The sequence below is a fragment of the Bos indicus genome, chromosome 4 (genome assembly GCF_029378745.1).
Source record: "Bos indicus isolate NIAB-ARS_2022 breed Sahiwal x Tharparkar chromosome 4, NIAB-ARS_B.indTharparkar_mat_pri_1.0, whole genome shotgun sequence".
In the NCBI taxonomy this organism is placed as follows: domain Eukaryota; kingdom Metazoa; phylum Chordata; class Mammalia; order Artiodactyla; family Bovidae; genus Bos; species Bos indicus.
The window spans coordinates 73,213,636-73,232,347 of NC_091763.1; the positions used below are offsets into that span (position 1 = coordinate 73,213,636).

The 18,712-nt window shown below is 37.5% G+C and overlaps 1 protein-coding gene across 3 annotated transcripts; it reads right to left on the reverse strand.

The window, feature by feature from the left end:
- Window positions 1–280: 280 nt before the first annotated feature.
- Window positions 281–18,108, reverse strand: TEX47 (testis expressed 47). Of its 3 annotated transcripts, none has more exons than XM_070787964.1 (3): window positions 17,977–18,087; window positions 16,297–17,279; window positions 281–479 (listed from the first exon to the last, which is right to left on the reverse strand). In XM_070787964.1, the coding sequence occupies exon 2, from the start codon at window positions 17,178–17,180 to the stop codon at window positions 16,422–16,424; it is 759 nt and encodes a 252-aa protein (XP_070644065.1). In that variant the 5' UTR covers window positions 17,181–17,279; window positions 17,977–18,087; the 3' UTR covers window positions 281–479; window positions 16,297–16,421. The 3 variants fall into 3 exon arrangements, with proteins under 3 accessions (XP_070644065.1, XP_070644063.1, XP_070644064.1); XM_070787962.1 differs by having other exon boundaries at window positions 282–479; window positions 16,297–17,362; window positions 18,046–18,108; XM_070787963.1 differs by having other exon boundaries at window positions 282–479; window positions 16,297–17,362; window positions 17,977–18,083.
- Between the last annotated feature and the right edge of the window lie 604 nt (window positions 18,109–18,712).

Consider the following 18,712-nt stretch of genomic DNA (forward strand, 5'->3'; position numbering starts at 1 on the left):
TTGGGTGCTCATTCAATTTATAGGTGACAAAACAGAGGCCCAGAAAAGTTATATAATTTTCTCAAGGTTGCAGTCAGCCAGCAGAAATTAGGAGATTTGAACATGAATCTTCTAATACGAAACTGAGAACCCCTTGCCCTGTGTGTCAGTAGGTTGCTTTGACAAATATTTCTCAGGCTGCTAAGGAATTGTTTGCTTCAAGAGGGAAACAGATATACATTCCCCACCCCGACCCCCCACCCCACCAACACCACTTCAATTGACTTGAGCAAAAGAAAAGATTATTAGAAAGATTCAGGCCTAGGAAATGCTACCAGGTCTCAGCTAGGGCTGGAGAATGGAATCAGGAGCTGAAGTGCTTTTGTTTCTCTGCTATTCTTAGGCATCTCATCTCTGCTTCTGACTTCAGCTTCATCATTTGCTGCCATACACATGGGATTTCTCTGCTCCTGGTAGATACTACTCGTCCAGCCTGTCTGCTGTGTGTGTACAGAAGGAGAGAGATTAGGAGAAGGGGTGGATAACAGAGTCCCACAGTTGTGACCCATACTCAGAACATCTGATATGGGAGTCAGTAGAGGTGAGGAGGACATAATTGGTAGATAAATGATCTGCATTATTCAAACAAAGCCTTTCTTGTACTATGGTATTGAACTTTGATAGTTAAATCTGATTCTCCAACTTGATTTAGAGCAATTTTATGAATATTAATTGGTTTCTCTTGTTTGGGTTTCTCTTGTATGTGTTAAGTCATTTCAGTTGAGTCTGAGAATCCCATGGACAGAGGAGCTTGCGAGCTACAATCCATAGGGTTACAAAGGGTTGGACAAGACTGAAGGGGCTTAATATGCATGCATGAATATACACAGTGATGTCTTTATGTCTGTGATTATATTCTGAAAATGCACATAATTCTATTTATGCAAGCATTTTATTCCTACTAGTCAACTGAGAGGCATCTTCATTAAAGAGATATTTTGATGTCTTTTAAAAATACAATGGGGAAAACATTGTCTTATTATCATTTGTAGACTAATTACTTGTGCTTATACAACTATCGTTTGGTTAATATTAGCAAGAAGAACAAAGTAGTGCCAAAGATAAGAAATGACACTTCTGTTAGTAGAACATGTCAACCTGAAACTGTGGGTTTCCAGCTCCCCTGACATAATTAAAATACTCTGAGTAGACATCTTTAGCAACAGACATGGGTGAGTGGTCCTCCGAAGAATTATCCTCCAAAGAGGTTTTTATGGACAAGAGGACCCTTGAGGAAACCATCACAACTCTTTTCAAGTTAATGCTATATGAAAGCCTTAAATTTTCAGTTTCTAAAACCTTGTATTTGTATTTGAAGGTCAAAACTGAAAATGTCAAACCCGTAATTACCTTCCCTTGTATGTGGTGAAAATAATACAGGAACCACTGAAGTCATCCCTTTATAAAAATCATCTTATCTTTCTAATGAAAGTGAAAGAAAGTGAAAGTGAAAGTTGCTCAGTCATGTCCTACTCTTTGCAACCCCATGGACTTCAGTCCATGGAATTCTTCAGGCCAGAATACTGGAGCGGGTAGCCTTTCCCTTCTCCAGGGATCTTCCCAACCCAGGGATCAAACCCAGGTCTCTCTTCTTGCTTTACCCACTGAGCCACAAGGGAAGCCCAAGAATACTGGAGTGGGTAGCCTATCCCTCTCCAGCGGATCTTCCTGACCCAGTAATCGAACCGGGGTCTCCTTCATTGCAGGCAGACTCTTTGCCAATGAGCTATTAGGGAAGCCCATCTTTCTAATAAACATAGATATTGAGTACATTCTTGGGTGAAATCCTGGTTAAAAAACATCCAAGGTAAGAACCTTCTTTGTTTCTTACAACTGATCACTGAGCTGTCCACCCCTCAAAATTCAACTCAATAATCATGTGACTAATGTATCAAACTTTAAATACTTTACATTTTTGCATATTATTTGTGCTTCGTATGACTGTAGAAAGTAATACTTATTGTTATGTGGATTTGGAGAAATATTGTGTTCCAAGAATAAGACAGAAGAGCTGTAGTCTTGATTTCACCAGAGGGAGTAAGATAGGTGTGGACAATGTCTAGTTCTTGCTTTATTATCAGTCAGTTCTGTGCTTTATTAAGTCCCTACTTGCTCATTTTCCTTACTGAGAGACTTAGGCTGGGATGGACAATATTTAATTAGCTCCTTATAACTCTAGTATTGACGTGCTTTCTTTTGAGAGGGGGTTGTTTTCTTGATTTTTTTTTAAATTGAAGTATAGTTGTTTACAATGTTGTATTAATTTCAGGTGTGTATCAAAATAATTCAATTATACATACATATATATATATTTTTTCAGATTCTTTTCCTTCATAGGTTATTACAAGGTACTAAGTACAAATCCCTGTGCTATATAGTAGGTTCTTATTGGTTATCTATTATATATATAGCAGTCATGTGTTTTCTTAACCTATATTATCTTAGAGATAAAATAGTCATGTTCTTGATAAGCAGTAGATTTTTTTTCTTTTTTGCTACACTTACCTGACTTGTGGGATCTCAACTCTCAGACCAGAGATTGAATCCAGATCACAGGAGTGAAAGCCCAGAATCCTAACCACTTGACCACTAGGAAACTCCCAACAAACTATAGATTTTTAAAAGGTGTTGGTCTTTGTTCATGGTGGGTAATTGATATATGGGTTCATTTTACTATTTACTTTTTTTTTCATTTTTTTAAATTTTATTTTATTTTTAAACTTTACATAATTGTATTAGTTTTGCCAAATATCAAAATGAATCCGCCACAGGTATACATGTGTTCCCCATCCTGAACCCTCCTCCCTCCTCCCTCCCCGTACCATTCCTCTTATGGACTATTTACTTTTTTGAATGATACTTTTTAGAGAGAGAAAGAGGGACATAGCTGTAAAAATAGTGGCAATGATAAGGAAATGTTGCAAGGAGAAGATGAAACATCTTCATCCTAAAAATCGTGGTATGTTCATTTTTCTGGGGCACCTAAGCATGAAATGTGAGAGAAGTGATAGGATGTAGTAGGAAGCAGAAATAGAGAATCTGGAAAACCTTGCAAGTCTCCTTGAATCATTTCAGTTGAAATGCTTTATCATTTTGTTGTGAATGCCATATGAAATGTACTTAGAGTCAAGTTTAATGAATATACATTACAGAGATAAATGGTTCATGAATGCACCATCATTTTGGATTATGCATTATTGCTCTTTAAATTCATTAGTTTGGAAAATTGGGATTTGATTGTAATTTGCAATTTCTTAGCATGCTCTGACTGGGCGAAAAAGGAAGCAATCTGGATAAGGGCCAGATTTCAGAGCAAAATTTACAGATGCAAAGTGCTTGATCCATAAAGTAGATAAAGCACATAATCTGCAATCAACTATAAAGTTTGACCATGGAAATGGTTGTTGAACCCAAGTCCATTTGCCCAAAGCACAGTGAGGCCAAACCAATGGGAACATCAGAGTTTCAAGCAGAAAAAGGTTTATTAATCACAGAGGCACCAGCGTGGAAATGGGAGACCCAGATTGATCTCAAATCCATCTTGCTGACTGACTAGGGTGCAAGATTGTTAAAGGCAAATGGGGAGGAGAAGGTCTTTTGTAATCCTGAGTTCAGATAAGATGCTGCAGACTTTCTGGCAGCACTTTGTAACTTCCTTTGCCCCCCGTGATGGTGGTTATTCTACTTGATCCTAGTTTGATCTAGTGATCCTTCCACTTTCCTCTAGAAGAGAGCAGAGACAGTAGCTGAGGCATTCTGTTATCTGTTTAGGGCCTATATGATGGTTCAGGAGTTTCAATTCTCAAGTGACCCTATTTTTAGGTCTGCTTGGGGCCAGCTGGTTGAAGCCACAGGGTGTTACCTTGTCATTAATCAAGGCATTGGCTTAAGCTAATTATCACGGGAAAGATTATGTTGCACTTGCTTTCTCTTTAATGTTGAGTTCCCTCACTTCACAGTTTGGATCTCTTCTTTGGAACTGAGCGAAGTTCTAGGACTCTAAAGCCTTTTTTCTATAAACAGAAAGGCATATTTACTTGGGACTGTCTTTCAGGGTTCTGCTTGGTTTCAGTCCCCCCTTTTCTTTGAAACTCATAGATCTTGACAGGAACAGGGGTCAGACAAGAAAGGGAATAGAGATTAATCATAAACTTGACAAGGGAACTTGATTTAAGGTGGACTTAGTTTCAGAAATACCAATAAAATATCCAAACTTTGAGTTCTAACATCAGAGTTCACACATATTCTAAAGTCGCTTTCTGTGCAGCTAGGTTTTTTCTAGAAATTAGTGCAATTTTTTATCTAATCCAAATGTTTATTGAGCAAAATTTCTTGTCCAGAACTGTATAAAGAGTCACTTGAGGACCTTGATGGTACAATACTGTATTTTTGCATTTTGAAACTGAATAGAGCTTTTTACCCCTTGGGCCATGTCACATAAAATCACAGATTCTTTCCTTGAAACCTGAATAAATCGGTGGTCTTCCTTTTAACAAAAAAGATTTTTAAAAAGGGCTATTATATTCCTCATTTGATGCTACAAATTTACTGACAACTCAACACCCAAGCCTTTAGAAATGTTGTGTATACTTAGTCTATATTTTCACCTAATACTCACTCCTGAGCCTGGGGCATCCTTCTTTTGCCTCCTAAACTATGTAAGTCACTCTTTCCAAGTCACCAATGACCTCCTTGTCATAAAATCTACTTTTTTAGTCCATTTCTCACTTGACTTTGGGACAGTAGTTGATGCTGATAAGTACTCTCTTCTTTAGGAAATATTATTTTCCTTTGGCATCCATGACACTACTGCCCTCTTCTGCTCTTTTGTCTGCTTCTGGGCAATTTAAACAATGACCTCTTAGGCTTCTTTGTGAGTCCATATTCTTCTGTCCTTTGCCTTCCTTGGGATTTTGAAGTAGGCTCTCTTCCCTTGCACTCTGTATACTTGTACCAGATGATAGTATTACTCTTGAAGCATCAGTCATTGTCTTTGTGATTTTCAAATCTCTGTCTCCAAGCATGACCCATCTCCTGAGCTTCAGGACAATGTATCTATTTCTCTTATTGAGAGTTTAATATTGATGTTTCTCATACACCTCAAATTCAACATATTCCAAATGGAAAACTTCATCTTACACTCTGTGCGACTACAGCTTGCTTCTCTTCCAGTATTATTGTCTCAGAGCCTGACACCACCACCTGTCAATTGCTTTTTGTCTTTGATGCTTTTCACGCTTTCTTCTTTCAGTCAAATATCAAGATATGATCTCTTGATTTTTGCTTCCTCTTCCTATTCTTGTTGCCATTATCTTTGCATTTCCCATCATTATCTTAGATTTCCTATCATTTCTTTCCTTAAATACTGTAATGGTCTCCTAATTAGTATATCTATCCTGGCTAGTTCTCTAGTTCACTTCCAGGCTCTTCTCTCGATTCCAAGTGGTCCTTCTCTAATGCATTTCTAATCAGTGCACTTTTATGATTAAACCGTGTCTGTATCCTGTTTCACTTGAGAAGAAATCATGGTGATTATGTAACTTTGCTCCTGCTGCTGCTAAGTTGCTTCAGTTGTGTCCAACTCTGTGTGACCCCATAGACGGCCTCCTACCAGGCTCCTGTCCCTGGAATTCTCCAGGTAAGAACAATGGAGTGGGTTGTTATTTCTTTCTCTAATGCATAAAAGTGAAAAGTGAAAGTGAAGTCATTCAGTCGTGTGTGACTCTTAGCGACCTCATGGACTGCAGCCTACCAGGCTCCTCCGTCCATGGGATTTTCCAGGCAAGAGTACTGGAGTGGGGTGCCATTGCCATTGCCTTCTCTGTATGTAACTTTAAGTGTCTGTATAATTTGCTCCATTGCCCAAATACTAAGGGCTTCCCAGGTGGAGCTTAAAAACCCACCTGTCAATGCAGGAGACATAGGAGACACGGGTTTGATTCCTGGGTTGGAAAGATCCCCTGGAGAAGGGCATGGCAACCCACTCCAGTGTTCTTGCCTGAAGAATCCCATGGATAGAGAAGCCTGGTACACCCATGGTCCATATGGTAGCAGGGTAAAACACGACTGAAGCGACTTAGCATGCGCACATGCATGCGTGACTAACTACTATCTAGTCTCATCTCTTGTGATTTCCCTTCATATTTCACGTCTTCACTTACTGAAATTCTTTCCATTCTTCTAGCACACTGTGACTCTTCTTGCCCATAAATATGAATGTATATCCTCTGCCAGGAACACTCCCCTCCTACTCCTTGCCTTTAATTTGGCTCACTTCTATTTAACTTTCAGAAATACTTCTATTTTTTTTCCCCCTCAGAAGCATCCCCTGATCCTTTAAACTAGGTAAAGTTAGGAAAGGAAACAACTGCAATTTGTATACCCACTATGATAACAATTATCATAATTGTTTCATTTTCTTTTATGTGTTTGGGGTAGTGGGAGGCAGAGACTGTGTACTCTCTAAGGTAGAAATGATATGTATTTGCTTGTGATTACATTGCACCCCTGAGCCCCCATGACTGATAAACGGTCTGACACAGTTTTTCAGTTCATACTTGCTGAATGACAAATGCAGAGAGAGAATAAAATTCATCGTATGAGAAAAGCAAGAGGCAAGTCATTTTACGATAATGCCAAAGGATACGTTTTCACTTAAATGTTTATTGCAAATGGAGTAAATGGTGTACCAATGAATCTGGAGAGGACTCTATGGAACCTTTTATGTTTGTGGCTTACGTGGCTCCTAACACATGACTGCATCTATAGAAGGCAATCAATAATTATTGAATTAAATGTTTGCAATGACATTTATTTGAATAAGGGAAGGCATTAAGCTCAATAAGGGCTGTTTATTTTTGGATCCACTAAATATAAGATTAAGGGGAGCTGTGGTGGTGAATATTAGAATGCAGGGTAATTTGGGGGATAATTTCTTCTTCAGCTTTTTTTTTTTTAAATTTACTACACTGCTTTCATTCACTTTTCTTTTCTAGAAGTTACTTACTTATATCAGAAAACATATCTTACTATTTATCTATTTCAACAAAGTATCAGATTTAAAATAATGCATGTGTCAGATTTAATATAATGCATATGCTCTAAAGTTCATCCAAAGGTATTAATAATGGAAATATCAAACAAAAATGGTTCCAGTCTGATGTGGTTATATGTCATTAATTAAAAGGACAATATTTTCCTACAAACTCTATACTCCTTGTATATTTCGTAACTCAGGAATAGTACTATCCTGTTGAAAAAACTATAAAAACTAATGTATTTGACACTTTTCTCTCCCTCATAACCTATGTTCATTTACCTCTTGATTAGCTCTCAAATCGGTCTCCTGGATCCATTTTCACTGTCGTTAATCTAGTCCAGGCTATTATCTTCTCCTGCCAGAAAATTTGTTTCAACCTGCTAAGGAGTCTATCTGCACCACCATGTCCCCTGCCAGCTCACTCTCCACTCAGAAGCCAAACCAATCTGATTATGCTCTGCTTAAAATCTTCAGTGATTTCTCATCAACCTTAAATAAAAATGTCCCACTCTTCACTGTATCTTCTGACTCCACAGGGCTACCACAGTTAATATTTAGATGTCATAATCTCATATATCAATTCCTGACTTTTCAAATTCCCATTCATCTTTTCACTTAAATGGATGCAATAAGATAGATTTTTTTTAAAAAACGAAGATGTTTGTATTTCACCACAAATACTCTCTGATAGGGTGAATCAGTCATCCATTCAGACATTAGATTTCAAAGTTTCAATAAAAATACTTAATCCTACCCTCTGACTGACTGTAAGTTAACATAGTCTTTCCTTTTGCCCACATTTTTGGATAAGTTCAAGGGCTCATGTGCTTTCTTTGTGATGCCTATAGATTCTACAGTGTTGATGAGCAGAGATCCCTGAAGGAACAAATCACATGTTCAAGAGCACATAATGAGAGTACAACGAAAGATCAGTCATCTTGCTTTAATGTTCTTTTTTTTTTTTTGATTTTGGTGAGAATAAGGGATGTGCTTAAGAACTGTCACTTTATAGGACTGAAAGTGAAGAATCAAAGAATTAAAATGTTACAAGGTGTGTAGTTTTTGTCTATGGTAAAATGCACCATCTTGTTGAGTAGTCTATTATTTTTTATTTCAAAATGCAAAGTAGAATATAAACTGGGAAGGGAGGGAGAAGGAAGGTGAGACTTGAGTCAGAGAGATCCCTGAGAGGAGATCATTACATTAGTGTGGATTTTGGTAAAAATGTAAATATATTCAGTACTCAGACATTTATTTTTCCCTTCATAAATCAACACTTTACATTTAATGTCTTGTTTTTTAAAAAATCCTTAAAAATAGCTGAATATTATAAAAACAGATCAGAAATGCAAATTACATAGTTAAAATGGAATCAAATTTATACTTTTATAATAACCTAAGCAAAGGCTTCCCTGGTGGCTCAGAGGTTAAAGTGTCTGCCTCCAATGCAGGAGACCCTGGTTCGATCCCTGGGTCAGGAAGATCCCCTGGAGAAGGAAATGGCAACGCACTCCAGTATTCTTGTCTGGAGAATCCCATGGACGGAGAAGCCTGGTAGGCTACAGTCCACGGAGTTGCAAAGAGTCAGACATGACTGAGTGACTTCACTTTCACTTTCAAGCAAATACGGATATAAATTTTAGTCTTATCAAGCATATGTCTCAAAGAACAGATAAGTATAGATACTGAAAAAAGGACTTAAAGAACATAAATAAGTCACTCTTAAATATGGAATAAAGGTCATATGCCTTACTAGTAGCTTATTCAGAAAGTATTTTTAATCAAATGAATTGGGAATGAGCTTTTTTTTTCAATGGGTAGCGTTATATAAAAACAAAAATTCGGCTGAATCACTCCCAGAATATATTCCTAGTAAACTTCCAAATTTGGGTGGAAGAAATTATTATGTGCTTAAAACTGAAGATTTCAGAGAAGGTGTCACCATGTTTAGACTTGCTGTTTTAGACAGCTTCATGAACAATGGCCAAACCCTGATGGGTCAGATAGGAATATTTTAATATATTGAGATTTCATAACCATTTTGATAAAAGTAGAATTAACCTTCCGGAGAAATTCTTACAGATATTTTAATGACTCCTTTTAAAAATAAGGAGCTAAAGATACAAATATCAAAAAAAATCTCATGATTATTGTTTACAGGTTGTTGGGAAATGAATATAAAATTAAACAGCAGCAAGAAGACGGAAGACTTGCCAAAATGTGGTTGAGGATCATGAACGATGAAGACAGAAAAGAGTATCTTGAACTTGCCAGGCTTCACAGAGGAAATAAGATTTAATCAATAAGCAGAATTTTGCTAAGAGAAGTGAGGAAGGAAGTTAAAGACAAAAAGCATGAAAATATTAGGAAATCTTTAGAGAACAAAGTGTGAGAAAGATAATGGTGGTTACAGATGAGGGTGGGTCACTTAGTAAGCAAAGATCAGAGAATCAAGGCTTTGGAGATCATTTTAGAATTTTGCTTTCTATCTTGATGAAACAAAAGCCATTGAAGAATTTTGATCAGAGGAATAATGTTTATTATTACTTACTGTATGCTAGGATCTTTATTGGAGAAGGCAATGGCACCCCACTCCAGTACTCTTGCCTGGAAAATCCCATGGATGGAGGAGCCTGGTAGGCTGCAGTCCATGGGGTTGCTAAGAGTCAGACACGACTGAGCGACTTCACTTTCACTTTTCACTTTCCTGCATTGGAGAAGGAAATGGCAACCTACTCCAGTGTTCTTGCCTGGAGAATCCCAGGGATGGGGGAGCCTGGTGGGCTGCCGTCTCTGGGGTGGCACAGAGTCGGACACGACTGAAGTGACTTAGCAGCAGCAGCAGGATCTTTACACCATTATTTCATGCAGTATCCATAACCAATCTTATAATGTAAGTACTATTTATCACACTCACTTTGCGTATGAGAAAACTGAGGTGCAAAAATGTAAAGAAGCAAATTGCGGCTCTACAAACTTTCAGATCCAGCTTTCAATACAGCAGTCCAATGCCATAGGTGGGTTCTCTACCTCTTCTGCTATACTGCCTTTAACTTTGATAGACATACTACACGGAGTAGAAAGACAGAAAGGAGGAAAAGATTGGAGTGAGGGAGATCCCTAAGGATGTCACAAAAACAAGGCCAGACAGGAAACACTGTGGGAAAAAATGAGTGGGGCTTGGATTGATTGCCTGTCAGTGAGATAAAAAGGAAGGGAGGAAGTTAGGACAACACTCAAGTTCTGATTTTTGTTGTTGTTGTTGGCTTCTCTGATAGCTCAGTTGGTAAAGAATTCACCTGCAGTGGATGAGACCCCATATTGTTTCCTGGGTTCCGAAGATCCACTGGTGAAGGGAGAGGCTACACACTTCAGTATTCTTGGATTTCCCTGTGGCTCAGCTGGTAAAGAATCTGCCTGCAATGCGGGAGACCTGGGTTAGATCCCTGGGTTGGGAAGATCCCGTGGAGAAGGGAAAGGCTACCCACACCAGTATTCTGGCCTGGAGAATTCCACGGACTATACAGTCCATGGGGTTGTAAAGAGTCAGACGCAACTGAACGGCTTTCACTTTCAAGTTCTGACTTAGCAACTGTATGGAGAGTGTCCATTTTACAGTAATGGGGAATGCAGGGAGCACACTGAAGGAATAATAGAGATAAGGAATGATGAATTCTATCCAGAACATGTGGCGATGGAGATGTCAGTCAGATATTTAGAAAAGGCATTATGTGAGGGCTGGAGCACAGAAGGGGTGTGGCATAGTAGTGAAGAGAGCTGTGTTTGGGTTAAATCACTTCAGTGGTGTCTGACTCTTTGTGATCCTCTGGACTGCAGCCTGCCAGACTCTTCTGTCCATGGGCTTCTCCAGGCAAGAATGCTGGAGTGGGTTGCTGTGCTCTCCTCCAGGGGATCTTCCTGACCCAGGGATCGAACACACATCTCTTAAGTCCCTTGCGTTGGTACCAGGTTCTTTACCACTAGCGCCACTAGCACTTAAAGTCAAATCTAGACACTAACCATGACTAAGTGCCTGGCTACAGTTAATTATTTAAAGTGATGAAGTGGAGATAGGGGACTAGTGTTACCAACTATTGCTTTTACTGTGAGCCAAACGCTTAATGTCTTTTTCTGCAAAACAGTGAAGGGTCAGGGGGATGGGTAGAACAGACATTTGACAGGTACCTTTGGGGTTTTGTCTTTATATTTTCTTGAAAACTCTGCACTGTGTTTATTGTATAAATCCTATCAGCAGGTAATCTGGAAATTTACATAATTGACCACAAGGGGGAGAACTCTAATTCTACATTAAGTCACTACAACTGTAAAATAGCCTTAAAGTACTTGCTATTTTCAGTGGGTATTCAGCTTAATACCATTTCCACTTCCTCATGGAAGTTTGGGGAGTTCTCTGCTAGAGATAGGTTTCACTGAATTGAAATGTGTTGTGGTGTTAAAGTTATGATAAAGTCACTGAATGTAAGAATCTCTTTGTATTAAGCAATAATTCTCCAGGAAGGAATCCAGATGCTTCTTTAATTAAAATGAAGACAGTATGAATTTTAAAATTCACCCTGGGAGGGTTTTTCCTTCCAAATAACATTATTTCAGTTGTCCTTCAAGAAAACTATAATCTTTCTGAAAGTCCTTGGTTATACTGAAACAAGAAGGAAGTCAACCTGTCACTCTGTTGTAAAGTTATAGGTATCAAAACAAATGGACTAGAATGGTGCTGGCCATATAAATGTCATATGTTCCTTGAATATATATGAGTACATGTTACATGGTCATTGTTATATTGGCAGTGAACATTGTATGTTCAGTATTTAAATGCTCATTTTCTTTTCAGTTTAATTTCTGTGCCCTGGTTTTATGTAAAGTGTAATTGTAAAGAAACTAATCCTCATTAGGGGTGAAAATTATCTTATGAGACTTTCTAATTTTTAATGAGCTACATTTTTGGACTTGATCAAATTAAATTACATTTGTTAAGATATGAGTATAGTATTTCTGCGTTTTATCATTATACCGAAACAGACACAGCTAAATGAGTATTGTCCCCTTTGAAGATATGATATTGGTGAGCTCTATAGGGCTTTCAATAATGCAGCTGTTATTGGAAAACCTATTTGTGCTTCCCCTTGAAGGCAGTGTCATGCCCTTTTAATATGTTCAGTGTCAGCAGATTTTCCTTTGAGAGGGAGTTCGATATTTAAAAAGAAGTCTTTCTATGAATGAAGGTTGAATTTTAAGTGAAAGTGGCTCAGTCATGTCTGACTCTTTGTGATCCCATGGATTATATCCTCCATGGATATAATCCAGGCCAGAATACTGAAGTAGGTAGCCATTCCCTTCAGGATCTTCCCAATGCAGGGATCGAACCCAGCTCTCCCATGTTGCAGGCAGATTCTTTACCAGCTGAGCCACAAAGGAAGCCCAAGAATACTGGAGTGGGTAGCCTATCCCTTCTCCAGCAGACTTCCTGACCCAGGAATCAAACCGGGTTCTCCTGCATTGTAGGCAGATTCTTTATCAACTGAACTATTAAGGAAGCAGGTCACCAGTCAAATTGGAACATATATTATTTGGGGTCCAAAAAACTAGATATCACTAAGATATTTTAACTCCCTTTGATTTATAAACCTCCTTAACTTATCTGTCGTAAAAGAGTCACACAATGTTTTTAGTAATAATGCTGTTACTGAAATGAGTTTAAACTCTCCTAAAGGTAACTACTTTCATATGAATAAACTCATTCTAAAATGTTCACTTAACAAATAAGTAGTTTTATTTGTGCTCACTTTGTGCTTATATTCCAGTTTTCACAATTGATACTTCAAAAATCCTTTAAATATGACATAATAGTCTACTAAGTAAATCAGTGTTTTCATTTAGAAATTTTCTATAACTTCTTTCAAAAATGACTCAGGTTTTTTATGTTTTTTCTTTGACAAGATGAATTAAGTTTCTGTCAGTATGTTTCACACCAGAAAGTATTATAGATCCATAAAAGGTCTATGCTAGGAAGTCTCATGAAGTAATTCTCACCCCAATGAGGGTTATAATTTCCTTACAATTACACACATCTTACTTCTGCTTCTATACCCAGTAACTAGCACAGTGCTTGGTCCCCTAGTAAATATTTACAAAATATTAGTTGCATACATGAATGAATAAATAAATATGTACATATCTAAATAAACAAATATATAAAATGCATATATATACACATATATATAAATAAAATATACATATAAAATTATTCCTGTTATATATTGGTGTTCCATGCTGCTATTATAAACATCCACTCAAAACTTGGTAGCTGGAGTCAACACAAGAATTTCTGTTGTTCACAGATCAGTTTAGACAGGGCCCAGTGGGAACAGTCCATCTCTACTCTGCTCCCCCACACGGTGTCAGCTGCTCTGGCTTGAAATCCAGGGTTGGCTGGGAGCCTAGAGTCTGGAATTACCTGAAGGTTCACTCAGTCACATGTCTAGTGGTGATACTGGCTGTTGGCTGGAACCTCAGCTGGGGATGTTATCTAGAAACCTGCTTGGATTGCTCACAGCATATTTTAGTTCCATTCAAGTGACCAAGGCAAAGTGCAAGGCAATTTTAAGACCTTGGAGGTCACATTGGATCACTTCTGTTGTAGTGTTGGTCTAGGCAGTCACAAAGGTCTACCTGATTTCAAGGAGAAGGGATTCAGAACCCACCATGAGATGAGAAGTGTTTAAAGTCATTATTGTAAGAGCATATTGGGTGAGATATATTGCAGTGGTCTTTTTTTTTTTTTTTGAAAATACAATGTGCCGTACTTTTTATACTCAGATATGTAGTTTTACTTGTAAACTACTTCTATTCACTTTAGAAAATATTGTTCCCAAACAAAATTTACCCTGTTAAATGGATTCATCTGCTCCAATGAACATTTATGGGTCATTTTCTCTTTCCTGCTTTTGCTTGTATCTGTTCTCTTAAATATACTCACCTGCCCTTCAAAACCTCTTCCTCACATACATTCAAAGACTAAGACTGAAACATACTCGCTTTCTTTTTTCCTCCCTACCTCTCTTCCTTTCTTCACTTATATTTCTTTCTTCTGTTTTTTTGTTTTGTTTTGTTTTTTTTGGGGGGTGGGGGGGAGGCCTGGAAAGCTTTTACTCTAAACTCATTTTGTCAAGTAAACAGTATCTAATAGGTGACTTCTCATAGTTCAAAGAGTAAAAATCACATTGATGTATATTAGGTGTTTAATATTTACCACATTGATAAAACATTTATAAATTATGTATTCTTTCTTAATTTGAAGAGTTTTCTTTAGTTTTTGTTCTTAAATTTAAATGAGAGGAACTTCAAGTTCAGCTTAAAGTGAAAAATGCCATTCTTTTTCTAAATCTGTTTTACTAAATTAAAAAATAGGAATTGTCTTTCCTGAAATTTGATTCTGATATGGAACAAATTATGATATTTTCTGCATAATGACAAATCTGAGGTGAGTACTGAAATGGCTTTTTTCCCAAAAAGTGACTGAAATAAACAGTAAAAAAAGAAACTAAAATGATATAACAGTATTTCCTCTATTCAGTCCAAAGTCTGTTTCATAGGATATTGAAGCAATCTGGGGATAAATAAATCACTGAAGTAGTAAGACATTTATGTTGTTTAATTGCTTAAAGTAGAAAATTTTAAATAGTGCAAAAAAGCATTAACCTTAGTAAAGGAAGGGGGAGACCAACTTGAAGTAAGTTGTATAGGAATTGCATATAATTAATTGCTATCCACGGAGAAGGAAATGGCAACCCACTCCAATATTGTTGCCTGGAAAATCCCATTGACAAAGGAGCTTGGTGGGCTACAGTACATGGGGTTGCAGAAGAGTTGGAAACAACTTAGCAACTAGAAACAAACAAATAAAACAAACTTGAACCTTTCAAAACCCCTTAACCCTTTGTTGTCTAATTTGTAGTTTGACTTGGGGTTTTGGTTCCAGTTGCCAATACATATTTATTAACTTTCTGACTGTCCCATAATTACACAAAATTTCTGTGCTGTTCATTCAAGCTATATTAAACAAGTATGTTGACCCTTCCCCAGCTACAATGAAGTTACAATCAATGCTTTAAAAAAATTGTTTTGAACTTAGTAAATGGGGACTTCCCGGTGGCTCAGTGGTAAAGAATCTGCCTGCCAAGGTAGGAGACAAGGGTTTGTTTGATCCCTGGTCCTGGAAAATCCCACATGGCACAGGGCAAGTAGGCCTGTGCACCACAACTACTGAGCCCACACTCTACAGCCCAGGAACCACAACTGCTGAAACTCCCATGCCCTAAAGCCTGTGCTCTGCAAAAAGGGAGGCCACCTCAATGAGAAGCCTGCATATTATAACTAGAGAGTAGCCCCCATTCCGCACAACTAGAGAAAAGCCCAAGCAGCAATGAAGACCCAACACAGCCAGAAAGAAATACTTAATTTAAAAATTAATTGCTATTTAGGAATTAAATGGAAAAATAACCAAATTGTTATCTTACAAAGACTTTCCAAGGGAGGAATCATCCTAACATATCCCTGTCATAAATGTCTGTCCTGTGAATGGTGCTCAGTAAATGATTTGCATGAAAGAATTCAGTGCTTTCTGACGGTGTATTTTCTAGTCATTTCAAAAAACTATTGTGTTATTTAGCTTTATAATTGCCTCGATATTCTTGATTATGTCATCCAGAATATGAGAGTTTGAAACTATTTTGAAAGTTTAGGTTTTGTGTTCTGAGTTCAGGGATCATATATATAGAAATTACTCCCTCACTTGTGCTGTTACAGCCTTTCCTACATACTGCTACTGTAATAACAATCACATATCATATCATATGCCATATTTCATTTTACACATATTTGCCTCCAATTTTAGGTTGCAACCAACTAAAGGGTTGTATTTTTCCCTGAAATAGTATACTCTTAGAACACATTACTGTGTGGTGACAGCTTCTCATTGATGGTTGAGAGAATGAATGAGAATCTGAATCTAGTGTTTGGCCTCTTTCATCTCCATTTTTCATTAAAAAATTAAGTTTTTCCATCAATATGATATAAGCCTTTGAGAAACTTATAACCTTAAGAAAACCCTTCACTGTTGAAAATAATGTGTTGAATTTAATATTAGACCAGATAAATTTTCAAGTTTAACTCAACATATTTTTTAAAGATTAATCTATTACCTTTGTGTAGGTCTCCATGTTGTTTCTTTTTTAAGGAGAGAACTTTAGGCATATTTTCCTTTTATTTAAGTAGCATACATTCCTTAAGAGATTTGACCACATTGACCACATCATCTCTCTTCATCCTAGAAACGGGAAGGAGCGGGCCATACCACCTCAGAATCTAAGGTGACATGTATGGGTTTATTGTACATGTTTATAAAACCTTCCGGGTCCATTAATTCTGCAGAGTTGCACAAGTACTTTATTATTTGTTCTGGGAGGAGTAATTCAGGTGCAGCTTGGTGCAAACTGTCTCCTGGTCCTTTAGGGCTCACTTTCACAGTCTTAAAAAGGTGAAGTGCTAGCTTGTGTGTTTGGATGAGAAATTCCGTCATGACCTCTTGTAGGGACTGTGTCTGTGTCACATCATCTAGATACATGACCGGCGCTTTTATTACTGAAACATGCCACTGCATAAAGAGCCTTGTTGGGATATTGTGGGACATGACGATAATCTTCATTCCTTGGATAAAAAATTCCATTTCATCCTTATTATGGCTCAGGTAATCTAAGAGAATTTGGTAAAAAGTACCACTGGAGGACTCCAGGATATGCAGAATGGAAGTAGGATATATGAGCAGCAGTCCTGTCACTGCTTCTCCCAGGTGACGTTTCAAAATTGACTGAAACAACTGTTCGTAGTAGTCAGCAATATCTTTTTTTTCTATGTTTGCTGTTATCCTGGCCACTAGGAACATCCTATGAAGAAGGAATTTCTTTAGTTGTAGTCTTTGCTTTTCTTCCTGAAATTGCAAGTAATTGCTACGTGGAACTTGTGGCATTAGAGATTCCAGTGGCAAATTCTTTTTGTTGGTCTTTCGGGGATGAGTTCCAAAGGACATGATGAGTCTTATTTATTCTGCCAGATGATTCCAGTTTTTAGCTTACTAAAATAGTTACATTACCAGGCTACTTCTTTGGTGATAAACTCATTTTTGTTTCTTGTGACAAAAAAAAAAAAAAATTTAGTTGTTCAAATGCTTCCAAGTGTTATCAATAAATAGTGTCTTTGAAATAAAAAAGACTGTTGAAACAAGAATCAAATTATAGAATTTTGTTTTAAAATTTACAATGAGATAACTAACACTCATATCCTAGGAAGAAACTCTCCAACAAACTGGGTGGTAGGAAGAAGATAGAGCTTAATCTAGAATAAGTTCACTGTGTCAATGTTTACATTATTATTATTATTTTTTAATTTATAGAATGTTTTTCTCCCCATCTTGAACCATATATACACACACACAAAGATGAATGTATCTGCTGATACTGACAGTAGCCTTGGCATTGCATTAAAATGTCTTTTCATTTATCTAATGGTAAATACAGATTCTTTTTGATCAAAAATTTTAAAGGGTATCTTTTACGATCATTCCTCAATTTATACATTTAACTGATCAATAAATTTTTAAAAATCTGGGGATCTTTTAACTAGTAACTGGCTTCTTTAACCTTTACTCAGTACAGTGAAAGTTAATAGTATTGCTTGGATAATTAGAGTGAACTTTTGAAGTAAGTAGTTTGGGTTCTTCTTTTTAAGCTCCTATTAATAGACCTCAGAAATGGCTTTTCTTTTCTTTTGTTGTTGTTGTAGGGGTGAGATATAAAATGCTGTTACTTTTGACTTAGTGTTCTTACCCATCTTTTTCTCTTCCCTGCAAGTCAACTTAACATTTCTTTCTTTCTTCTAGTGCCTCTCCCTTTTACCTGTCCTCGAGGTCCCCCCACTGGCTCCATCACTGTTGCAACTGCCAGTATCTTGGGTGCTCTCAGGTGCCCTGTGTTCTATTCTGGTTTCCATGGTGCCCTGGGAAATCAGAATGTCAATGGTATTAAAGGGCCAAAGTACACTGGCAACTCAGCTGGATGGTGGACCTGGAAATCCCAGACATTTTCTCTTCTTTTTGTCCACAGTTTATAGAAGAGGAAACCAAAGCATGGATTAGCTCTGTACCTTGCATGCAATTAGCTGAACTTGATTTCTACAGGGAATATCAGATTATAGAATTTTGTTTTAAAATTTCTTTCTAACCTTTCACTTTAGAACACTCTAAATTACTTCTGCTATTTTTCTCAGCACGCACCTTTATGCGCTGGAACCGGATGTTTCTGAAGAAACAATCTCCCAATGTCCTTTTGTCTTTGTAAGACAAGTAGAACAGACTAAATACCATTAATTGGTTATTACCCTGTGTCATGTAAGCATCTAGTCAAGAACATCTGTGCTGTGCTTTGTTGTTTCAGGCGTGTCTGACTCTTTGCAGCCCCATGGACTGTAGCCCCCCAGGCTCCTCTGTCCATGGGGATTCTCCAGACAAGAATACTGGAGTGGGTTGCCATACCCTCCCCCAGGGATCTTCCCAACCCAGGGATC

Bases quoted from the DNA above. Each gene is read 5' to 3' on its own strand.
- TEX47 (XM_070787964.1), bottom strand. From the start codon at position 17,180: ATGTCCTTTGGAACTCATCCCCGAAAGACCAACAAAAAGAATTTGCCA.